This window comes from Pinus tabuliformis, chromosome 6 (genome assembly GCF_031772625.1).
Source record: "Pinus tabuliformis cultivar Carrire ecotype Pingquan chromosome 6, CPIR1, whole genome shotgun sequence".
NCBI lineage: Eukaryota > Viridiplantae > Streptophyta > Pinopsida > Pinales > Pinaceae > Pinus > Pinus tabuliformis.
The window spans coordinates 384,728,223-384,746,371 of NC_142292.1; the positions used below are offsets into that span (position 1 = coordinate 384,728,223).

Consider the following 18,149-nt stretch of genomic DNA (forward strand, 5'->3'; position numbering starts at 1 on the left):
GAACACGTCATCAATCCTCGGTAATGGATACATGTTCTTGATGGTCACTTTTTTCAACTACCTGTAGTCAATGCACAATCTAAGAGTACAATCCTTCTTCTTCACAAACAGTACCAGTGCACCCCATGGTGATACACTTGGCCTAATGTATCCCTTGTCCAACATTTCCTTCAACTGTAGCTTCAACTCTACCAACTCTAAAGTGCTCATCCTGTAAGGTGCCTTTGATGTCAGATTTTCCCCTAGCCCCAACTCAATAGAAAAGTCTACTTCCCTAAGAGGTGGAAATGTTGAGATATCCTCAGGAAATACATCCTGAAACTGTTGTAGAACTGGGTACCTACTCAAAACATATGCATCCTCAAATTCCTTACCTTTGTCACTAAAAATGTGCACTACAAATAATAGACACTCTTTCCCGCAATTAAGCTTAGCTTGCATAGTTGTCACCATCCTAACTAATGTTTGTTTCTTATTATCGCGCAAAAATATTTGTTCCCATTATCATCCAAGCACTCAATGACTTTGTCGTAACAATCCACCTTGGTTCTATGAAGGTGCAACCAATCCATGCCCAACAACATACTGTATGATCCCAACGGTAATACCCACATGTGTGTTGAGGTAGGCATAGCATTCAAATGAAATGTACAAGCTCTTACCCAGTTATGAACCCGCTTCTTTTTACCTGCAGCCAACTGCACTAACCAAGACTTTGTATGCACTTCTTTATTCAAACCACACTTATCCACTAGGTTAGGATTAACATAACTATAATTAGATCCAGCGTTAATCAAAATAGAAACAACTTAATCACAAATTTTACCGTCTATATCATTGATAGATACCTGATGGTTTTTCTTTCTGCTATCTTGCATTGCACAGGTCCTAGGAATACTCTGCCCAACATCTCCCACTGTCTATGCCTCCTGAGCACTGTATATCTACGGTCTACCACCTTGATGTTGTGGACAATCTCTCCTGCAATGATCTCCTCCACAAGTCCAACATTGCACAGGATCTTTATTTTGTTCCTCATATCGAAGTACCTATCTTCTGTCAGATGCATTAAACTTCTTAGATGGCACTGCATTCTCTTTATTACCTATACCCTGAGGTCTTGCTTTCTTCTTGTCCCATTTTCCTTTATTCTTATCATTACCCTTCCAATTTGGTTTAATCTCAGATCTGCGCTTCGATTGTTCATAGCAATGCTTTAGCTTTCGGATAGCCTCCTCCAATGATCTAGGCTCATTGAATTCAATCATGTCTTTGAATGCAATCAGTAATCCACTAATGAATCTCTAAGTCTTGGTCTTATCCTCCTTGAGGTAAGGCACATACCTCAGTAGCTCCAAAAACCTGCTAGTGTACTCCTCATCTGTCATCGATCCCATCTTTAGCTCATAGCATTATTTTGCCATGTCATCAAAATATCTCTCTGATAGGTGCTTCTTCTTGAATACTCTCTCAAACTCATTCCAAGTCAGGTCCTCCTCATAAATACCTTTGACATTCTTCACATCTTCCCACCAAATACCTATTTTACCTTTGATACTAAATGTAGTTATTTTGGCTTTCAAGTTCTATGAATAATCATGAAACCTAAAGAACTTCCTCATACCAAGCAACCATGCCTCTGCATCCTGTGATTTCTTCATCTCTCCATCAAATTTAGGTGGTTTTGAATTCTTAAATTCATCTAGAAAGTGTCCCCTATCACCCCTCCTGTAAGGATGATAATGATGACGATTGTAGTGCCTATCTAAACCATAACTAGATTAGTACATGTGTTTGTCACCTTTCCTATCTGGAGTATCCAACAACCTTCCATCTCTCACAGTGTCATCTCTATCTGACCTATGACCACCATGAGATTTAATTCCATATGCCCCATTAGTTATGTCCTCCTGCTCATGGCTGATCTGAAGGGGTCCCCATCGCTGCAATTCTAACAAACTCTGAAGTATCACTGCACTTACCTCTACTTGTTTCTTCGGTGCTTGTATGATTCTGTTATTGTTTGCCTTACAACTCCTTATTTATGCCTTTAAAATTCTTAGTGCGTCTTCCAAATCAGAACATTAGGGGATTTTTGAGGTCTAAAATGGGCCTCCTAAGGAAATTATAAAACAATAGTGTAAATAATAAAATAAGATTATATTACATCATCAAACTTTAGAGGGAAAAGAGACAAAATTGTTTTTGCAACTCGTATTTTCAACTTATATTCGTATGAATTTACTCAAATTTTGAGCGTAAACACTCGTTGGATGCAAAATTTGATTCCTCATCCAAGGAGTACCCAAGTTGCATACTTTCGATAGAAATTTCTACAGGAAAAATGATAAATACATGAAAAACGTGATTGCAATCACGTTTTTTCATGTATTCTCATTTTTCGTGTAGTAGGGTCCATCAAAAGTATGCAACATGGGTACTCATTAGATGAGGAATTAAATTTTTCATCCAACGAGTACTCCCACTTGAAATTTGAATAAAAACTTAGGGAGATAAATTGAAAATACAAGTTGAAAAAATAGTTTTATTTATTATTTTTTAATCTTTGTATAATTTTACTCCAAAAATGGTGAATCATCCCCCATGGTTGACATCATCATCTTGAATCCTATTGGCTCTTATAAAGTTTATTTTGGTTGTACATTTTTCTTAGGAGGCCCATTTTAGACCTCAAAAATCCCCTAATGGAGTTCCCAACACCACGTTGCTCATATGGGCCATAGGGAGAGTATCGGGAACTATAGTATACCATTTTGCTAGTCATCTTTGATATTCTTCCTGCAAAGTATATCATGTCATCTAAACCAAATAAAAATAAACCAACGTACCTTAGCATAATTCGGGGAGGGTACCTCATCTGCAATATCTACAAATCAGTGTAATACATGTATAACATAATCATGACAGCGTGTAAAATATAACACATAATCATATAACCATCATTTTAGCTAGAGTCCAGTCATCAATGCATGACTTTATTAACCACACATACCATTGTACACTTGACCACATGTGAATACTAACGTGCATAACAATGCATAATCAATGATACAGTCATGAAGACACACTCCACAACAACACCATCAACTTCCCATGGTGACCTCACTACAACCATGAATCATACCATACAAATACAACAAGCACATGGTCTTACAACCCAAGAAACACATATGCAACAGACATGAATGCAAGACCAACACACAGCCCATCCAGTTCAAGGGGTGAAACATGCTCTGATACCACTTTGTAACACCGTCCTCCCACATCTACTCCAAGTAACCGGCAAACTGGGGTAAACATGTATGATTTGACCTCCTAAGTCACCTTAAGAAACTAGAACCAATGAAAACACATTGTACAAAACTTCTACATTAGTGACCATCCCAACCTCTGAGGTAACCAACCCTTGGGTCCCACTGAGATTTTAGAACATTTTACCCCTAGACGCTCCCTTGATATGGGCATGCATGCGTCAAGGAGGCTCTAGACACTCCCATAGCATGGGTATGCCAGCATCCTGAGACTTTTATGCCCAGTGTTGTGCCTGTGTCCCCGGGATTTGAACCACTTTTTCTGGCCCAGAGCACTGCCCATAACTAAATGACACCTTCATAATAGAAAGATAACAATGGAATAATGATACAAATGCAATCACTTGAACAATGGCTTGACTGGACCCCTACTAGCCATGACGGGCATTTCATCAAACATGTCACAAATATGTAATCTAGAGGTGTAAACAACAGATCTGAGCATAGAGGTCTCATGCTCATATGAGAATCGCTAAGAAGAATTGATGCCTCAACACATTAGCTACAGTTTCATCCATTAGGTCATATATACATTGTTCATTCATTTACAAGTAAAAACATCATGAGAGTCATACATAGCCACTGTCATAATACATGTTCACAACCAACATAATAACAACAAAAATACCAAGGAAAACACAGTGATATCATCCACATATGAACCAATACAATACTCATGAAATAACAGGGAGAAATAACCTCATATTAATGATTCAAAGGCCAACCAGTTGTGGGACTTCCACGAACCACCGACCATAGACATGTTTGAGCCAAATCTCTCTTCAACCAGTCACCCCCATGCCATATTTCAAGCATGAATGTGGGATCTCATAAAACACATCAATAAAAACCATCCATGGCTTCTAGATGCCAAACCACCTCAACCCATCAAACAACGATTCCACCTCATGGTCAGGCATCACAAAACCATCACGAGATTGGTCTCTACCCAAGCCTTCTAAGGCTCCAGAGCGGTTGTTCTAACCAAGGCTCCAGGACTAGTAACTCAACCCACAATTGTCGACGGGCTCTAGAGCGTTTGTTCAACCAAGGCTCCAGGCTAGTAACTCAACCGAAGTTGTTACAGGGCTCCAAAGCATTTTTCCAACAAAGGCTCCAGGAAATACTAACTCAACCAAAGCTAAAGGAAACATGAGAACCAGCCAAAAAAACAAAGAAATAAAACCACAACAACATGGCTATCCAAGAAATGGAAAGGCTAGGCAAATCCACTGTCAATCTAGACAATCCTCCATGGCAGTGACAGATCATGACCAATAAACCACATGCATATGCCATGCATGCCAAAACTAGTGAGGAAAACAAACATGCAACTCAGTGCCTACAAGCAAAACCCGTTGTAGCAGCTGATCCCGAAGTCCTCTTTTGTTTTCCTACTCTTCCTTTGTCTTCTTGCTCCAATACTCCAAGTATGGTACACTCTCCAATGTTAGTTTTTGTAGCATCGGATGTGTTCTATCCATGAAATTTGGTGGAGAGGCTAGAATATATGTATTCTCCAAAGCCCAGAAATCGTTTCTGGAAATTCCACCTAGAGACAACTTAATTAAAATAATTAATCAGATTGTAATGTTTCCTAAGTCTAAACTTAGGGAATATGACTAATTAATGGGTATTAATTAATTCATAGTGAGAATCTTCTAGAAAAAGACATGGATCGAGTTCTAGTTAATCTTAGCCATCGATTAATTTTTAATCATGGTCATTGATGTCTCAACGAGAGATTATAAGAAGAAACTCGATAGGGCTAGGAGGAGACACACCAACAGTTCGATTTCACTGGCATGGTGATTTCCTGAGTAGCAACATTGAGTTGTCGGAGAGAGATCTAGTGAGCTTGAAGTAGTGAGAGAGGGGCAAGGATAGTAATACCGGAGGGAGATTTCCTAGTTCCAGTGAGTGCATTATAGATAGGCAACACAGTGCTTCAGAGGGGATTTTGTACTTTGTTGGGGAAAAGCAGTGATTTAGTGCCATAAGTCAGAGAGAGATTCTGGAGGGCAGGAGGATCCATCTTCTAGACAACAGTTTATCAGATAGCAAGAGGGAAGTAGTTTTGAGTTTTGGGACGCAGTACTGCGTAGGCTGACGCAGTGAATGTGCATAGGCAGCAAAGAGCAACTCAACTTGAGCCAAGGTCTGTGTCAAATCGCTAGTGGGAGTGAGATTTTTCTCACTAGATTTGTTGTCAATCATTTCTCTATACGGATTGCTAGATTTGAGCATCCATAGTTTTGTACTCATATTTACTACTGCATAATAATAATACCCTTAGCTATTGCACCCATTTTCCCAAGTTGGGTGTTTTCGGGGACTTAGTCCAAAAATAACTGTGTATTTGTGTGTGTGCATTTATTCTTCCGACATTTTTATTTCTTCTGCAATATTTATTTTGTGAAGGTTGTAGTGTATTTAATTTGATATTTGTCGCGGCACACATCAAGTAAATTGTTTGATCGAATTAACAATTAGAAGAATTATAATTAGTTGTTGCAATAGGATTCGAGGTTTTCCGAATTTCCACATGGTATCATAGCACGAATTGTAAGTCAGAGAGTTCAGTAGTAGAAGGGAAGAGGAATTTCAAAGCTCTACATAGGTAGCAGTTCAAAACCCTTAGATGCGGTGCAATTCTTGTTCAGGAGGGTCAATTTTTGAGGAAAATTTTATTTCTCTGAGAGAGTCGACGGAGAATAATTTTTTGAGATCAAAGATTACGAGAGGCAGAGGGAGAAACAGTATTTTCCTTGCAAAGCATATCTTCATCTAGGATGTAGTTATTTTGCAGCAGTTTGCTAATGCAAGATAATGTCAAGAGGAAGAAAGAGCACACACTCAAGGAATTCCTTCCTCAGGGAACTTGTAGTCCATAAGTTTGATTTTTTCACTGCAAAGCAGCAGTAGTTGTGAGCATATTTTCCCACTCCAACAGGGAGTGTGTAGCGCCAATGAGCAGCTACGCAGAGGAGAAGAGAAGGAGTTCGAATTTTTGCAGAGATGGCATCAGTAGAGCTAAGAGATTAGGATCGATTGGACGAAGCCTCCAAGTACTTGATCTGGAAGGAAATAATTTCATGCCTTCTAGATGAATATGAACTCAAAGGCTACTTCGATGTAGTGGTAGTTATCCCACGGATGTAGATCAGATGAATACCTACAAGAAGGACATGACGAAAAAAAAGAGGTTGATTCTCGATGGGGTACGAGATCACGTGGTGTCTCACATAGCAGGCAAAGATACTCCTAGGTAGATGTGGGTAGCTCTCGCTACACTATACCAGGGATCTTCCAAGCAACGGAAGATGTATCTTGAGAAAAAATTGAAATGTATAAGGATGCAGAAAGGGGAGCACATAGACCCCTTCCTCCCTAAGATTCAAGACGTCTGAGACCAGCTGTCTACAGTAGGGTCAGCACCCCAGCATACATAATTGGTGCGGTTAGCTCTAAATAAAGTTTCCGAACACTGGCAGGTCTTCGTCAGAGTATTCTAGGCAGAGACAAGTTTCCTGATTGTGATCAAATGTGGGATGATCTGCAACAGGAAGAGATGAGGTGATATTTGGTGAAGAGCACCATCAGTGGCACCAGTAATAGCAGTGAGATGAAGCAATTGAAGGAAGAGGAGAATGCGGTCCTCGCATCAAAGGGGCTGCAGGAGGAAGAAAGACATTTCCAAGGTCAAATGCTTCAGATGTGGTGAGATTGGCAACTACAGTACCCAGTGTCCTCTTAGGAAAAGGGACAAGGAGGAGAAGCAGGACCAGGTGGAAGATCATGCAGAGATCGACAGGTTGTCCTCTAGATTGGAGGAAGAGTTTGCCATGATCACCGATATACCTCCAAGAGTGAGGTGGGGTGATTTGGTTTTGTAGCCCCAAAGAGCTACAAGATTGGTAGGATTTTTTAGGAGGTTCACCTCATGAATCAATACCTTCCTAGGGGATCCCATAGCATGCAGTAGTAGAATGGATCAGTGGTAGATGGTGCAATCAAATGCCGAAGTGACAGATGTAGTGTCTAGTAACGGTCAGATACTAGGAAGCATAGTGTAGAGTTGACAGCAGTGCAGTTGGCACAGAGCAAAGTCAGCAACATCACAGAGGCTTCAGTGATAGTGCAGAGACTAGCAGCAGCCAGAGACTCGGAAGATAGATGCATCATACTGATCGCAGTTGATTCCATATTTTGGATGCTTTTCAGTTGTAGTTGTATTAGCATCAGATGGAGAGGGAGTTGCAGTGCAGATGCAGTGTTGGCAACAATTCAGCAGGGCCAGCAATAGCATAGATGCAAAGTATATCAGAGTTGTGTAGTAGTTGTTGGCTAGCAGTAGCCATACATCAGCAACATAACATGAGATGATGCAGAGACAGGGTGTTGCTTTAATAGGTTGCAGTGCTAGAACACATTCCTCGCTAAGAGGAAGTGTTAGTTTTTGTAGCATCGAATGTGTTCTAGCCACGAAATTTGGAGAGGCTAGAATACATGTATTCTCCAAAACCAAGAAATCATTTCTGGAAATTCCACCTAGAAACAACTTAATTAAAATAATTAATCAATTTTTAATGTTTCCTAAGTCTAAACTTAGGGAATATGATTAATTAAAGGGTATTAATTAAGTCATGGTGAGAATCTTCTAGAAAAAGACATGGATCGAGTTCTAGTTAATCTTAGTCGTCGATTCAATTTTAATCATGGTTGTTGATGTTTCAACGAGAGATTATAAGAAGAAACTCGATAGGGCTTGGAGGAGACACACCAACAGTTCGATTTCATTGACAGAACAATTTCCTAAGTAGCAGCGCTGAGTTTCCAGAGAGAGAGCTAATGAACTTGAAGCAATGAGAGAGGTGCAGGGATAGTATGGTCAGAGGGAGATTTACTAGTTCTGGTGAGTGCATTGCACAGAGGCAGTGAATGCCATAGAGAGGCAACACAATGCTTCATAGGGGATTCTGTATTTTGCTGGGGAGAAGCAGTGATTCAGTGCTAGAAGTCGAAGAGAGATTCCGAAGAGCAGGAGGATCCATCTCCCAGACAACAATTGATTAGATAGCAAGAGCGAAGCAATTCTGAGTTGTGGGACGCAGTACTGTGTAGGTTGACATAGTGACTGCGCAAAGGCAGTAAAGAGCATTTCAACTTGAGCCAAGGTTAGTGTCGGATCGCCAGTGGGAGTGAGATTTTTCTCACTATATTTATTGTCATCCATTTCTCTATATGGATTGCTAGATTTGAACATCCATAGTTTTGTACTCATTTTACTATTGGATAATAATAAAACCCTCAGCTACTGCACCGGTTTTCCCTAGTTGGGTTTTTTCGGGGACTTAGTTCAAAAATAACTATGTATTTGTGTGTTTGCATCTGTTCTTCCAGCTTTTTTATTTCTTCTGCACAGTGTATTTAATTCGATATTTGTCATAGCACACAAGTAAATTGTTTAATCGAATTAACATCAGTTGTTGCAATAGGATTTGGGGTTTGCCAAATTTTCACATCCAGGGGTGCTCCAAGAAAAATTTAAGTGTCCAAGAGTATGAGAGAGAGAATAGAGAGAGAGCTCCAAAACTGAATTGGCAAAAGTCTATGTACTAATCCTCAGAAGCCTTTTCTATTTTCTTCATTTTCCATTATTTTCCTTCAATTTCCTCTTCACATGCAATATGTGACCTTTCACCTCCCTTTCCTCCTAATTTCCATTATTTTCATAAATAAATGTGCCAAAATGCCATTTTGTCTTTCCAAAGCCTTTGCCATTGTCTTTGTCATTGTCTTAACCATTAATCAATCACCAGTGATCCCAATTACTGTACTTTTGCCCAACATTCAACTTGGAAGACGTGTCCCATCAACCGTGGTTATTATTTGTCTTTATTAACTTTTATTACATGGATTTTTCACTAAAGTTGTTACAACAGTCTATTGGGATACTTCCTACTGTGAATTTGACATTAATGCAATAATTTTCTAAACAAACAGTGGCTTTGGGAACTTCATACTAAAATTTGTACTCTTGTGTTCCTAGCCCTATGACTTCTGTTTTTGCCTTTGTCCAATATTTTGCAGGGATTGATTTTTTGTCCAATACATTTATATCTACCTGTGTGTCTAACAAAGTCTTTAAGATAAAGACTTCTCCCTAGATCTGGAATGTAAGCATAACATGATTTTGTTGATGTTGTACTGTCATAATTTTCGTATTATTTAGCCCTAAATAGTCATATGATCTGACTTCATATATGTCTACATTTGCATTCTTTTTTAAAGAGAGTGGTTGTTCTAAGATTTCATCTTCTTTCATTTTACCTATTTCTAGTCTAAACCTGAGCTTTGATATCACTGATTTCTTTTTTCAGAGTTTTTATCTCTTAACTAACTTCATTTATAATAAGAATTATTTGTTTGTCTTACCGGTGTATTCTTTGAAATGATTTAGTATTTTTCTCATAAGAAGCATCAACAAAAAAGGCTTTTGGTGCAATACATTTTCCTGAATTTATTGATGTAGAACCTTGGTTCTTGAGCATGGTCTGTAAAAATGTTTCCATCAGTTTCTCCTTCATTCGCCTTCAGGAAGCATTTTTATTCCATCTAAGGCTTTTGCTTCATCATCATCAGAAATGTGAGCCATGCAGATTTTTAATTTATGTTGTAGATTAGGTCCTCCTCAAAGATATATTTAGAATCTGACTCTGAATTGCTGCAATGGCAATTTTCTAAATCTGTACATTTGCAATGATCAACAACAAACACTGCATCATGATCTTCTGAATATTCCAAGTTAGAAAGGCTGAAACTTGAAGTCTCAATAGAATCGCAACAGCTTTGTCCTATAACATGTATTTCTTCTTTAACATGAATGTTAAGACAATTTTATGCTTTGTGGAATTTGGACCCACATTTATAGCATTGAACTGAGGTTAGTGATTTTCCTTCTTTTCTCCTTTGTTTGTCTTGCTGACATTTCTTAGCAAATTCTTGTGAACTTTTTCCTCTATGTAGCTTAGATTGTTCCCCTTGTGGACATTTATTTGAGGTATGGCCATGTTTCCCACATAACCAGCAAGGTTACAGGCTTCTTGCTTGTGAGTTCCATCTAACCATGGTAATGGGATCTAGGGATTCTTTTGTAATATCTTTTTGTTCCTTTTTATTTTTGAGATTTTGCAAAGAAATCTTCTCTTTTTGAAACTTTTTTCATGGTCTTTTTCCCTCTTCCTTTGTACAACTAGTTCATCTAAAGACATACCATATTTATTGCACATATATTTTCTATCAAGTAGCCTTGGTAGTTTTTGTATGGACTTGTTTACTTTCATATTTGTACAGAGGCCTACCAGGGCTTTAGTTATAATATTATATATCTTCCCCAAGTATAGGACTCATAAGGGTTTTGGAACACATTATGTATTTTATAATAATCTACAAACTTTGAAGGAAGGGCTGCAAGATAAACCTGTTTCAATAAAAGATTTTTACTATATTTTACTTCATGGATCCTTTGGACCCAATCTCTTTGGAAATCTTCATATTGTGACATTCTTTTGCATTCACTGTTCATTAACACAAATCTACTATGTTTCTACTATGTTTCTGCACCCCACCTCTATTTCACATTTATACTCACCTTTAAAAATAAATATTGATTTTTACTTGACAAAAAAATTAAATTGCAAACATCTTCACACAACCCTAATATAAATCCAGTTTCTCCATCTTTAAAGTATGTTAAATGTGAAAGCAATGTTCTTGTGAAAGAATTAAACTTTAATCCCTCATTCCTTCTCAAACTATCATTTATTAAATCCCTTTTCCGTCATTCGGGATGTACTATAAAATTAGCTTGATTTAGTTTAACTATTAATGTAAATCATTATTTGAATATCTTATTATGTCTGCCGCTCGAAAGATATAATGTATTCAGTTTTTCATTGACTTGTTATTAGTTTTCCTTTGACTAAAAAAATTAAAATCTATCAAAGTTTAAAATCATGAAATTAAATTTATTATTTTTAAATAAAATTTATTTCTATTTATCTCAAATATGATTGGTTAAAATGTCTGAGTGTACTTTATTATTAATTACTATGTACTATATCGCTAATTACTATGTACAATAAATATAAATAATTTAAAAAATAACATTATATATTAATTACTATGTACCATAAATACAAATGGTTTGTAATTAAATTCAAAAATTCCATTTTCTCATTGGTGTAAAGTATTGAATAGATAATTTTTATGGGTTTTATTTTTTAATTTAAAAAAAATATATACATTTAGAAGAAAAAAATGTAAAAATAACATTATACAATTTGTACAACTCTCATTATATCAATATATACTCTAATGAACATTATATAAAAAAAATTGTCATCATTCAATATTAAATAAATAATTATTAACTTGTTATCATTCTCTTTAACGTCAAATATATATAAAACTAACTTTTATCTACTAAAAATAAGTTTAATTATATTTAAAAAATTAATAAAAACAAATATTCATATAACTTATTTTACAATTTTATTATTGTTTGGAGTACATACAAAACATCATGACATTAAAATATTTTATTAAACTAAGTAGCAGAAGGCTACCTCTGGTTACCTATGTTTTCCCAATAAAATTCATGCCAAATTTACATCATATGGATTGGGGATTGGGGATTTGGGGATTTTTTAAGTGCGTGCTACCCTAATAATCATTATCCTATCTCAACAAGATTGGTTCACTAGACTTCCTATTTAAAGAGTTTGGGAGGCCGGATGGTCATGAAAGATGTGATCGTTAAGTTTTTAGCGGTATATGCATTTAAGGCAGGGACATAGCCTGTACTATCAAATCCAAACGGTTGGTGAAGGATTCATGGGCATGTTTGTTGAATTTACAGTCATTCTCATGCGCGCCATTTGCATTTGCACAAGCTGAGTACCTGGACATCAACATCTGAAGCAATGAGATGCTGGAACAATTTGTGTCTGTAAAAGTGCCAGGTTGGGGGTTTTGCTTCTTCCACCAACAGGGGTTTCATACTGTATAAAAAGTGCTTGTTGAGTATTTTGCTTGTTCCACCAGCACGGCATTTTTCTCGTACTGTAATTCATTACAAATTTTCTCATCGTCATTTTGGACACTGCACGCCAAAGTAAAACTTTCATAGATAGAAAATGCAGTTTCCCATCCATGTTGATTTTATATTTAATATCTCTTGGGGCACGGGCCATCAACTGGGAAATGAAAATGACAAAATTATGACCACCAAATGGCTATCGAAATAAAATCTCGCGGATTGGAAATGCAGTTTTCCATCTGTGTTGCTATTATATTCTAGTATTTTTGGGGCATGAACCATCAATTTTGTCATGAAAATGACAAAACTGTGAACATCACCTGGGGCTGATGGGCCGATGACTGTGAGAACGTTGTGAAATCAGTGGCAGGGATTATGATGAAAGCAATAAGCAAATAAATGAATCCATCAGTTGATTTCTCTGGGGAACTTTTATTTCCATTAGACAATTAGTTCAGATCGGGAACTTTTATTTCCTTTAGACATTAGTTCAGATATTATGGAGATGAGTTGAAGTTGGGGCCATCTCTGCGGGATAGTAACTGCCGTAAGGGTGTCCACCATCAACTTTGCATATTAGAACTTTTGTAGTTCCTTGCAAGGCATGTCTGTTAATGTTATTATTTTCCTTCTTTTGTAGAGGCCTTATTTTTGCTTTTGCAGTTGTTTCTTTTTCCTGGATAATGTTTTAAATTTTTCATGTCACAATATTCACCAGACATAAAAAATTTCATGTCACAATATTCACCAGACATAAAAGTCAACTAAGCAAGTTCTGCTATTGCACCACGTATGTTACCAAAAAAACAATATTGCAGGTCCATGGGAGTATTTTAAAAATCAACGTACAAATTTATTTCAAAAATCAATAGCATGTCAACATAATTTAATTTATAGCATTTGCATTGTTCGAATGTGAATTAAACAAAATGAAAAGACGGCCTTTTTTATAGAATTTCCAACAATGTTTACTGTAAGATGGTTCACCCAAGAATTTACAGCAAGTTAATCAGCCCATGAGCCTCTTCATATACAAGTTGAAAATCCAACTCACAGAAGTGCTCAATAAGAAGATGAAGATTAATACTAGAATTTAATATAATTTGGGAGAAAGTACACTCGCTGACTCTGGTGCAGAACAAAGATACAACATATGATGCTCTTGTTTTGACATTGCTTATAAAACAAAATTTCTGCTAAAGGTGGCTAGATACATAATGTGATCCATGATGTTACAGGTACAACAAATCCAGACAATTCTACAAACTCGCGAATTCTGCTTTAAGTGCACAGAACTGAAAATTGGAAATAAGTGAGAAGGGAATGAATCTAATAAGGAATGCAAAATGTACATAATAAAAATGTATAGAGATAAAATTGGAGGAAAGAAAGAACGAGAGATTGGAAAGGTCTTCAATAAACTTCATCTTCATCCACCTCTTCATCATCTAGATCATCTGCAGCCACTTCGTAGTAGTCTTTTTCAAGAGCAGCCAAGTCTTCCCGGGCCTCTGAGAATTCACCTTCTTCCATTCCTTCACCAACATACCAGTGTACAAATGCACGCTTTGCAAACATTAGATCGAATTTGTGGTCAAGACGGGAGAACACCTCTGCAACTGCTGTATTGTTGCTGATCATGCACACTGCTCTTGGGACTTTACATAAGTCTCCTCCGGGCACAACTGTGGGAGGTTGATAGTTTATTCCACATTTGAAACCTGTCGGACACCTGCTAAAACCACGTTATATCAATTAGTAAACCTGACAACAGTGATAGAAGAAACTATTTCAGATTTTGAAGACTTTAATATGCATTTATTTAAACACGCGTTACAAAATTGGAAGAGTTTAGTCAGGTAGCTAGCCAATAATCTTACCAGTCTACGAATTGTACAGCTCGTTTTGTTTTGATCATTGAAACTGCTGCATTCACATCTTTGGGCACCACGTCTCCTCTATACATTAGACAGCAGGCCATGTATTTTCCGTGTCTGGGATCACATTTAGCCATCATGTTGCTGGCCTCGAACACAGAATTTGTTATTTCTTTGACTGACAAAGCTTCATGATAGGCTTTCTCTTTAGACACTACTGGTGCATAAGATGAAAGCATAAAATGAATTCTAGGAAAGGGAACAAGGTTCGTTTGAAACTCATTTATGTCTACATTTAAGGCTCCTTGAAATCGCAGAGAACTTGTTAATGACGATATAACTTGCGAGATCAGTCTGTTCAAGTTTTTGTATGTAGGTCTTTCGATGTCTAGACATCGTTTACATATGTCATAAATAGCTTCGTTGTCCAGAACAACTGCTACATCTGTGTGCTCCAAGAGAGAATGAGTTGACAATACACTGTTATATGGTTCTACAACTGCAGTGGAAACCTGTAAATCCAAGGAAAGGTACAATATTTAAGGAAACGGTGGCAGTCTTGATGCAATAAAAACTTGCGAAGTGTGTCTGTATAAATTGATTAAGTGAATACAAAAAGGAGACCCCACCCAGAGATGCCACAAATTAGAGAGGTAAAACAGAAATCAAAGAAGGAAAACGCCCAAAATGCTTCTTAAAACTACCACATACACATCTAAACCCAGGTTTGACATGGACCTTGAGGTTGCAAGGATGAGTATGCATATCTCAAGTTCACAACCTCAAGGCGGAACTAGAGATTAGCCACCTTGAAAAAGCTTGAAGCTTGGCCACCGAAAAGTGCATATTAGACCAGGGACTAAAAGGCTATCCATGTCTGGCGATCAATAAGCAAGCTTGGCCACCGAAAAGTGCATATTAGACCAGGGATTAAAAAGCTATCCATATCTGGCTATCAATAAGCACCAGGCTACAGAGTATTTAATGTCCAATATGCCGGGTTTTAAATTGTTGGATAAAAATAGCTTTAAATCCAATAGTATAAAGCCCAACATACAGAGCAATAAATGTTCTGTAGCTGGGTGCTCATTGCTCGCCATCCATACCAATGCACTCTTGCACACACCACATGTTCTCCAACTGGGCTATAAAATGCATCTCTACGCACCTCCATCCCCATCTGGGATATAGATTGCACATCTACACATAACTCCACATTCACCTGGGCTATAGAATGTACTTAACGTCGCTTGGTAAAAAGACTATTTAAACACCATAAACAGAGTACGAATAGTCCGAGAAGGAGCAAATGTTTCTGTTTGACAAAAAAGATAAGAAAAGAAAAATAGTAGGCAAGAAATTCATTAGGAACAATCCGATATGGCTTCTATGGGTAAAATTTTGATGTTCAATTAACATAGAAATGTAGCATGTTTAACTAGGAAATGTGAATATGCTGGAAGGAACAATACCTGAGGAGAGGGGTATATATTAAATCCCAGCTTTGGTTTTCGTCCATATTCAACAGAAAGGCGTTCCAAGAGTAAGGATCCCAAACCAGATCCAGTACCTCCTCCAACAGCATTAAAAACTAAAAATCCTTGCAAACTGGTGCAATTATCACAGAGCTTTCTTATTCTGTCTAGACAATTCTCCAATACATCTTTGCCCACTAACAAATGGGGAGACAAAAACTCACTGTCAGCCTCAAGAATAAAGCAGAAGTCATCTAAGAATTTTACTTTTTATTCAGTACTGCTGATAAAACTTTGTTTTTTCTATTGTTATGTCCATACGCTTGATGAGGGAGTATTAATGAGGTCCACTCGGGGTGTGCCACAATGCCACCGAGTTGTTTGAAGTTGTTTTCAAAATGAGTGCATCTAGATTTTCCTTGAGTTTCCACAATTAAAAAAATAAATGATAATCTCGAAGCCATCTAAACAATTGATCAAAGAACGCATCCTTTTCATTTGGATTTTCATATAATTCTGAAGCCTTACCCTGATCTCCACAAACTCTTTCATTAGGCACGTAATGACTAATTTTAATACGCTAAGGTTCTGTATTTCGTTTTCGTGCCAGCTTTCTTTGGCATGTAGGTTGATGGTCATTATAGTTTACACCCAGAGATACATGGTACATCTGCAAAACGAGCAAAATAAAAGGAAAGATAGATGAAAGGGATATGCATTACCTACATGCATGATGTAACTTTGAACTAATGAGCTTGACAAAGCAAACAATTCACATCTAAATGAAGTTCGGATGGAAGGGGCAGACATTTTCACAAAATTGCACTACTTTGGTTTAGATACTCATAGAAAATAACAATTTTAGAGGTAGAAAAAGGAAGAAGAACCAAAACAAAACCGCAGTAATATTTAAGGTACTTGAAGACTCAAAATCAGGCCTCTTGCGTTAATTGCTGCTAAGAAACGAATCAACCCAATGAGCTGACCCTAAGGGTTCATTCATTGCCTAAACTCTCTACAAATGTCTGCAAGCAATATATAAAAGAAAAGGAGCAGGAATCTAACCAGTGTAATGGCCCCGAGCAAAGTTGTTAGCTGCATCTTCCTTGCCAGAAATAAGTTGTTCAGGGTGAAAAAGCTGCCTGTATGGACCTGTCCTAACCTCATCAATAACTGTTGGTTCAAGATCAATAAACAGAGCTCTGGGAACATGCTTCCCAGCTCTGGTTTCACTGAAGAAGGCACTATGCGCATAGGTTCCTCCATTTATTATTCCATCACTGCTCATAGAAAATAGTTTCAGAGAAAATTATTTACCTTGCCATACAATACTTTCAAACTGTGCTCCAAAGTTCCTATGGTTAGTAAGAGGGTTTACCTAGAGGGATAACCATCTGGTTGAATTCCATGCTCTAAACAAAATAATTCCCAACATGTGTTTCCCACTTGTATTCCAGCCTGCCCAACGTGAATATTTATAATCTCTCTCATCTCCTTTGTTTACTCCTTATCTCCTTCACAGCCTTGTTAAATGCCCTTTAGTCCCCCAATGATGAGTGAGAAAACCAAAGATACAACCTAGAAGTCTGCAGATAATAAATAGCATCATCATTAATGTATCAACATAATGTGGAAAAGAAATAAATTGCTTTAGAAAATCCTCATACATCTCTTGTATTTTAGCTCAAATACTAATACGCAAAACAAAAGAAGTCACAACATGCTGTGTTTGATAACTTTAGCACAGATCTAAGAACGGAAGCAATGGATTAAAATGTATTTGTAAAATGAATTTGACAAGGAAGAAGTTGATTTGATGAGTTTGAAATACATCAGAAGCAATCTCTTGGAAAGGGGTACAAGGACCATTGGTCAATCCAATTATTTATTAATATAATCATAAAGTATTTTCTAAATAGAATGAATTTGACGAGGAAGAAGTTAATTTGATGAGTTTGAAATACATCAGAAGCAATCTCTGCGAAAGTGGTACAAGAACCATTGGTCAATCCAATTATTTATTAATATAATCATAAAAGTATTTTTAAATAGCAATTCATGAATTGTGTGCCATTTTATTTCACAGTTTCCTCTGAGGTTTTAGATACTTAAATTGTTATAGTACAACTTGAGTGGGCCTAATGGTTAAGAGAATGTGTTTCCTTATAAGAGGTCACAGTTTCAAATCCAGAGCGGATAGAGTATGTACACCTCTCTAAACTTTAACAGTCAAATCACTGCACAGAGGCAGGTCCCTTGTACCCCAAACAAGAGGTTCTCATACACCAATTTGGTGGGTCACAAATAAGAGGTTCTCATATACCCCAAACAAGAGGTTCTCATACACCAATTTGGTAGTCAA

General features: G+C 37.2%; 1 protein-coding gene across 3 annotated transcripts in view; it reads right to left on the bottom strand.

The window, feature by feature from the left end:
* Positions 1-13,509: 13,509 nt before the first annotated feature.
* LOC149258928 (tubulin alpha-2 chain-like) overlaps positions 13,510-18,149 on the bottom strand; it is a 42,354-nt gene continuing 37,714 nt past the window's right edge. For all 3 annotated transcript variants that reach the window (XM_089416778.1, XM_089416788.1, XM_089416771.1), the window contains exons 2-6: positions 17,166-17,373; positions 16,853-17,067; positions 15,785-15,984; positions 14,316-14,824; positions 13,510-14,167 (exon numbers count right to left, since the gene is read on the bottom strand). In XM_089416778.1, coding sequence (XP_089272904.1) covers positions 13,849-14,167; positions 14,316-14,824; positions 15,785-15,984; positions 16,853-17,067; positions 17,166-17,278 — 1,356 coding nt within the window. In that variant the 5' untranslated portion in view covers positions 17,279-17,373 and the 3' untranslated portion in view covers positions 13,510-13,848. The remainder of the gene's footprint in view (positions 14,168-14,315; positions 14,825-15,784; positions 15,985-16,852; positions 17,068-17,165; positions 17,374-18,149) is intronic.